This window comes from Hipposideros armiger, unplaced genomic scaffold, assembly GCF_001890085.2.
Source record: "Hipposideros armiger isolate ML-2016 unplaced genomic scaffold, ASM189008v1 scaffold_42, whole genome shotgun sequence".
In the NCBI taxonomy this organism is placed as follows: Eukaryota; Metazoa; Chordata; class Mammalia; order Chiroptera; family Hipposideridae; genus Hipposideros; species Hipposideros armiger.
In genome coordinates, this window is record NW_017731392.1 from 3,653,562 (window position 1) to 3,661,379 (window position 7,818).

A 7,818-nucleotide genomic window follows, 5' to 3' on the forward strand; every position below is an offset into this window, starting at 1 on the left:
CTGCAGCTTATGCCGTCACCAGTGACTCATGGCAGTCCAGCTCCAGGTTGAGCTGTTGTTCAGCATCTTAGCTGTAGGGGGCAATGTCACTGGCCCTTATATGTGGGATCCGAACCGGGGCCCTCTGGCATCCCAAGCCAGCTCTTAACCACCACACCACTTGGCCGGCCCTATTTTTAATTTTTTGAGGAACCTCCAAACCATTTTCCTTAGTGGCTGCACCAATTTTTGCAGTCCCACCAACAGTGCATGAGGGTTCCCTTTTCTCTGCATCTTTGCTAACACTTGCTGTTTGCTGATTTATTGATAATATCCATTCTAAGAGGTGTGAGGTGATATCTCATTGTAGTTTCATTTTGCAGTTCTCTGATGATTAGTGACATTGTGCATCTTTTCATATGTCTATTGGTTATCTGTATGTCCACTTTGGAGAAATGTCTATTCAGGTCCTCTATTCTTTTTTTTTTTTTTTTTTAAGATTTTTTATTGGGAGATTGGAGGAGCAAAACAGCATTGGGAAATTGGGGAAGGGGAACAGACAAGTTGCTGTCCTTTTGTTCTTCAGTCTAGTTGTGGAGGACATCGCTTCACTGGCCCATGTTGCTGGGGACTCACGGCAGCCCAGCTCCAGGTCGAGCTGTTGTTCACCATCTTAGCTGTAGAGGGCGCAGCATCACTGGCCCTCATGTGGGATCCAGACTGGGCCCTGCTGCTCAGAGCTGGCGTCCCACGCCAGCTCTTAACCAATGCGTCATTCAGCCGGTCCCCTCTGCTCATTTTTGAATTGGATTGTTTGGGTTTCTGGTGTTGAGTTGAATAAGTTCTTTATAAATTTTGGATACTAACCCCTTATCAGATGTATCACTGGCAAGTATCTTGCATTCAGTAGGCTATTTTTTGATTGGCATTTTAATTATGAAGTGTCTTGACATGGGCCTCTTTGGTTTCATTTTGTTTGGGATTCTCTGTGCTTCCTGGACTTGTATGTCTATTTCCTCCACCAGATTAGGGAAATTTTCAGCCCTTATTTCTTCAAATATATTCTCAATGCCTTACTCTCTCTCTCTCTTCTCCTTCTGGTAACGCTATGATGTGAATGTTGTTATGCTTGACGTTGTCCCACAGGACTCTTAAACTATCCTCATTTTTTTTGGATTCTTTTTTCTTTTGGTTTTTCTGATTGGGTGTTTTCTGCTACCCTGTCTTCCAAATCCTTGATTTGATCCTCTGCTTCATCTAGTCTGCTAGTGATTCCTTCTAGTGCATTCTACATTTCAGTTATTGTATTCTTCACTTCTGATTGGTTCTTTTTTATGGTTTCTATGTCTTTTTTAATGCTTGTTATCTCTTTGTTGAAGTTCTCACTAAATTTCTTGAGCATCCTTATAACCATTGTGTTGAACTCTGTATCTGGTAGGTTGCTTGCCTCTATTTTGTTTAGTTCTTTTTCTGGAGTTTTCTCCTTTTCTTTCATTTGGGACATATTTATTTGTTTCCTCATTTGGGCTGCCTTTCTGTGTATGTTTCTGTGTATTAGATAGATCTGCTATGTCCCCCAGTCTTAGCCAGGTGGCCTTATGTAGTAGGTGCCCTGTGGGTCCGGTGGCACAGGATCCCTAGCCACCTGCCCTGGGTGTTCCAGGGGTGTCCCTTGTGTGGGTTGTGTGTGCCCTCCTGTTATAGTTGAGCCTTGATTGCTATTGGCACATTAGGTGTAATTGACCCTCAGGCTGACTGGCTGTGGGGTTTGGCAACTTCCAAAGCTTATGGGCTGCTGTGGAGGGGGCTTACCCTGTGGAGTGGGATTTGCCCCAATGGGCTCCAGTGCCTACTGAGATAGACCTTTGGGTGTGTCACTTGTGAGGCTAATTGTATGATGCTCCACTGTGGTCTGAAGCTGACCTCCAGATATGTTGGGTTCACTGAGGCCTCTTGGGAGGGGCTACAGTGCAGGCCCAGGTCAGCCACTGCCTGTGACTGGCCTGGGACTACCTGGTAGGAGCTAAAAAGCAACCCGTGGTTGGTCACTGCCTGTGATGGACCTAGAGGTGCATGGGAGAGGCCACACTGAAACCAAAGACAGCTGATACCAGTACTGGGCCCGGGTAGATCCACAAAAATCCCAGGGCACCCCACGTTAGCTTATTTTTACTTAGGCACTTTACACCCTCAAGAATTTGTACATTGCCCTTCTTCACCTGGCCATTCCCAATCCTCGAATTGACTGACTCTGCTTTAGACAATACCTTCATGACTTAATGCCCTTGATAGGCACTGAAGCAATTTACTCAGGTTGGTAGCTTGCATCACATCAGATAGAGAATCAAGAAATCTATATTCTAGGTCTAGCTCATTCCTTGTCTTGGCTAGGCTACTTTGGAAAATGTGCATAATATCTCTGGTGACAGTTTCTTGTTCCAAAAAATGAGGAATGGACTATTTGTTCTCCAGGGTCCTTCCCAGGTGGAACACATCAGGACCTTATGATCCACACAGAATTTTAGTTGTAAATGATTGTATAGCATAGGTTACTAACATTTTCTGACAGTGTACTATAGTAAGAGATACATTTTACACCAATACCCTCTTCATCTATAGATATACAACTCAGGGAAAAAAAGTTTCTCAAAAAATACCTTGTTATTTTTTGATGCACTAGATATAATATTTTTCTTTCTATTACTATATTTCATGTTTTAAATTTCATTTAAACACATTAAATTGATTGATAACTCACTAAGTGGTTACAAATGATAGTTTGGTAAACATTAGCAATTTTGAAATAGGGTAAAGGAATGGGGTAGGCATGAGGAATAGATTAAAAAATTATTTCCCATTTAAATAGGACCTTGACTTTACCTGTATCCAGCGGGTGCTTATGATTTCGAAGTTTTGATGAAAATACTTTATCAAGGTTGGCCATTTTTCATCACCGTAATCAAAACGACTGTGGAATATAATGGAGCAGATCACATTGCAGGGAACACAGGCCAGAAGGAAAGAAGGATCACAGGGAGATCCTAAAAACAATATAAGTTAAAAGTTAGAACAGAATTTTCATATACATTTTAAGCTGACTGTTTAAAATAATTGAGAAGGTTGACTTCTAAGATTTTTAACTATAGGAACTACCTGGACATGCCATCATCACTATAAACTCAATAGGCCTAAAAATATATATATATTGTCTTTCCCATGTAATTCAGTCTAATTTATTAATTTCCCCCCAAGTATTCTCCCATTTACAATATTCTCCAAGAGCCACAAGGTAATTTACAAAAGGGAGGTCATTTAAAAGTATCTTTGAAAGTGTAAAATTTAGCTCTCCGTGTGAATACTTCTTCATGATGCCCAAAAGAAACTAAGCGACTTAATAAGAAAATCAGGAAACTGAGGAGACTTGAAATCATATTTTACAAAACACAGTTTTAAAAAGTTGGTTGTACTTTTCTTATAGAAGAGTAATGACAAAAATTGGAATTACATTCAGATATTAGAAAAAATGTAGCATTGGAAACAGGCTTTCCATATATCTATAATAAAGAGTGTGACTCTTTTTTTGATGTTTGGCTGCTGACAGCTTTTAAGCCTTACCTTTTCTTCTTCTACTCACATCTGAACAAACTGGTAGAAAAGGTCAGTTGTTCTCTCCTTTGGCACAAGTAGGATGTTTAAACCACACAAGCCCTGGCCAGCACACAGAACCCTCATCTCTGCCTTACCCCTTAACTACCATAAAAACCTCAAGCCAGTATCCTTACCCTGCCCTGTCAAGCCATTTTGGGATCTGCTTAGGAGCCACCCTAGCCTCCACAGAAAGCCTCGTTATGTCAATAATAAACCTTTTCATATCCTGTTGAGGTGTGCGTGGCACCTTCAGTCCCAACAAACTAAACCAAATTTTGAGTGGGCAGTCATCCTGCCTCTGTGTGATAACTTCTAAAACACTACAACTCTAAGAGCAAACACTTAGCAGGGATCAAAAAGTACAAGTTACAAGGAAAAAAGATTCTGCTCAACATGTGAACAAAAATTCCAACAGTTGTAGTTATCCAGTGGCAAAATGGGATACCCCAAGAGTGTGAGGTCCCCACAGCTAGGTGGAATTGATCATAGGTCAGGAAACTGAGAGGTTGTATTCATTATGAGAAAAAAATGAACCAGTTAATAATAAATTCTGCTTGAAATATAAATTAAATGCACAAAATAATTTCCCAGATAACACGTATTGAAACCCAACATTCATTAACTTACTAATTCTATTTCCAAAATTTTATTCTAAGAAAGTAATCAGAGCTAGACAATGATTAATATGGATTGCACTGTTTTTATATTAGTAGCAACAAAGAACTGAGAACAGTCTTCTAGCCAAAAATAAAAGACTGGTTAAATAAACTATGGTACATCCAAAATAATGGGATACTGTACTATTCTATCAGTAATGTTCTTAGAAAAAACATTTAATATTAAACATCTGAAAATATTTATTTAATACATTAAATTTAAACATGAGTTTATAGAATAATATATGCAGTATAAGCCTCATGTTCTTATCCCTTCTTTTGCTAGATCTCCCTTCCATTCCTAGCTATTATGTGTCAAAAGTCCAAACAATGTTCATTGATATTCTACCACCATTTCCAGAAATTTATCCTAAGGAAGAAACCAGAATTATGCAAATATTTGTAATAATTGCAGTTTTAATATTAATATTAGCAAAAGAAAAGGGAAGCAACCCACTTGATAATAATATAACATTGGTTTAAAAACATGATGACAATCCAAGATATAGAATATGGTATTATGAAGTTAATAACGTTCGTGGAAAATATTTAACTATTGAGGTTAAAAACCACATATATCTCATGACCCTGATCTTACTCCTTTCCTGCCAAGTCTCCTGCCCACTTCTTTCTCTTCTACCCCCCTCTCCTAGTCCCACATGTGCACACACATGTATACACACTGCACAGATTTATGCTACTGCAGCTGCCTCCCATCATACCCACTTTCCTCTAGGTAAGCTGTAAGGCAGCCCTATGCATGGAGAAGGTTTTGGCACGAATTACCACTGAACCACTAATTCTTTTTTTTTTTTCAGTTTTACAGAGATATAATTGACTTCACCTCTTGCTGCTATTATGTGAGCAAAAAGTAACCTTCTGTTGTACTTGAGCCATCATACGTCTCTGTAGTCTATTTGTAATAGCATGTAGTCTACCCAAACTATTACCATTAATTGCATAAAGAAATACACACCATTGGTTTTTCTTAATGCTTCCACCAGACACAAGGCTTCCTCTTGAATTCTGTCTTCAATAGTCTTCTTTCCCATTCCCATATTCCGCAAAACCATGAGGGAGAAACGCCGGGTTTGCTTCCACATTTCTCCATTGCTGAAAACAATTCCTATTAGGACAAAAAAGAGAGAGAGGAGAGAGGCTGGCTGAGTGGCTCAGTTGGTTAAGAGCTCGCTCAAGAGTTTGAGCTCTGAGCAACAGCAGTTCGATTCCCAGCCTGAGCTGAGCAGCCGCTGAGCTGCCAACTGGTGGCAGGATGGCTCAGCTAAAAAACAAAAGCAGGTGAAAAAGGGAGAGAGAAGGATAACTTTCATTGCCATGAATTATAGCCAAGAGTCTTTATCTCAGGAAATAATAATGACACATCAGCAGAGAGGTAAATACAGTGCCAGCCTCAGGAATTCCCAATAAGCCCTACTTCACCTGTTTTCTCTCTTAACCCAGCCTAGGATGTTACTGTAAAGACTTTTGGTTTTACAATTTTACACAGTACTAAACTCTTCTTTGTCCATTAACTCCTCTAAACCTCTATGAACCAAGTGTTTTGTCCTCATTTAACTGATGAGAATACTGAAGATCATGGAGGGAAAATGCTTGCTCTTGGATCACACAGTTAATAAATTATGGTGAGTCCAAGTCATGGGTTAAATTTTCAGGGATGACTTTTGTGCATTGTAAGTGGATTTTAGGAGCAGCAACAAATGGAGTCAATTATCAACAGAATGAGAGACAGCTCTTGTGCAAATGGAGCTCATGAAAACCTATTCCTCATATAAGGAACACAGCCATAGCCCTTCTCATTTTTAACATTTGCCCTCTGTCCAGGAAGATCTTAGAGAACAATGCACAGGAGGAAAGGACTGCATTCAGGCCATGTCTTTTTGCCGGAACCCAGTGACCCTCCAGAGAACTGGCCAGTTTACAACCAGCTCCAAAAACAAATGGAAGATAGTTCAAGTACTTCACTTAAAATGCTTTTTCTAATATCAAATCCAATTCATACTCACTATGTGTTTCTCCATAATCCTCTTTTCAGAGCATATTTGTGCTTTATGCTTTGTAGTCTATTGAATAATTCAAATATTTCTTTTTTTTTTTTTAAAGATTTTTTATTGGGGAATTGGGGGGATGGGAACAGTACTGGGGAATTGGGGGAAGGGGAACAGACAAGTTGCTGTCCTTTTGTTCTTCAATCTAGTTGTGGAGGATGTTGCTTCACTGGCCCAAGTTGGCACCATCATTGCGCTCTTCCCCGGCGAGGCAGATCAGTCGCCGGCTTCTGGACGGCCGCTCACTGCGGCTGCTGGCTACATATGGTAGCCCATGGCAACCCACTGCCACAGGGAGTGCAGCCTACGCCGTCGCCAGCGACTCATGGCAGCCCAGCTCCAGGTTGAGCTGTTGTTCAGCATCTTAGCTGTGGAGGGCAGTGTCACTGGCCCTCATATGTGGGATCCGAACCGGGGCCCTCTGGCATCCCAAGCCAGTTCTTAACCATCGCGCCTCTCGGCCGGCCCTTCAAATATTTCTAATGCAGTTTTGGAAGAAGAGAAAATTGAAGGCAAGTTTGGAAATATTCCAAACTTATGTTGGTTCCATGCATGCAATGCACACTTCCTAAAATAACTTTTGGCAACCATGACTCAGGACATAAAACAAAATATTTGGTGAACAGGATAATTTAGTCAATTTCCTCCCCCTCCCCCCTTTTCTCTCTTTCTCATTATTTTAACAGGCCATAATTTAAAATGAACATGACTTAGTCACAGATTCATAGAACATTAGTGGTGAATTGGTTTGCTCTCATTTGATTTAATGTTTCATGGAGACATTGTGTCACCTTCATAATTTTAAATATGGATTAATGATCCTTTATAGAAAAATGTCATAATTATGATAGTTTCATAAATTTCTCTAAATGTTTATAATTTCTCAATTCCTTAGCCTATTTGGAATCTTTGCAACTTATACAAACCTACACACACTCCCCAAATTGAAGCATACCTGATCCATGGGTGACTTTGTCTAACACTGGGAAGTCGCCTCTTCCAGAAAAGTTCTCTCCCAGATCAATCAGGGCTTCCTTCACTGCTTCATATCCATGCAGCACCACAGTGGGCTTCATGCCAAAATACACGGTGAACACAGGGCCATAGACTTTTGCTAGCTAGAAATGGAACAAGAGATACAGATTAGTGAGAATTTCAAAACTAAAAATGTAGATAAGTGAGGAAAATATTTTTAATTTTACCAAAGAGACATTTTAATGTTCATTCAGCCATTATAAAAGATTTCCAGGGCCGGCTGAGCAGCTCAGTTGGTTAGGAGCTTGCTCAAGAGTGCGAGCTCTGAGCAACAGCGGTTCAAGTCCTGGCCCGAGCTGAGCAGCTGCTGAGCTGCCAACAGATGGCAGGATGGCTCAGCTAGAAAGAAAAATAAAAGATTTCCAGGGCCGGCTGAGCAGCTCAGTTGGTTAGGAGCTTGCTCAAGAGTTTGAGCTCTGAGCAACAGCAGTTCG

At 40.4% G+C, this 7,818-nt stretch overlaps 1 protein-coding gene across 1 annotated transcript in view; it reads right to left on the reverse strand.

The window, feature by feature from the left end:
* The window catches only part of LOC109380905 (cytochrome P450 2C21-like), a 23,417-nt gene that overhangs the window by 12,611 nt on the left and 2,988 nt on the right, over positions 1-7,818 (reverse strand). Inside the window, exons 2-4 of the mRNA XM_019638986.1 lie at positions 7,305-7,467; positions 5,260-5,409; positions 2,860-3,020 (exon numbers count right to left, since the gene is read on the reverse strand). Of these exons, the coding sequence (XP_019494531.1) occupies positions 2,860-3,020; positions 5,260-5,409; positions 7,305-7,467 (474 nt within the window). The remainder of the gene's footprint in view (positions 1-2,859; positions 3,021-5,259; positions 5,410-7,304; positions 7,468-7,818) is intronic.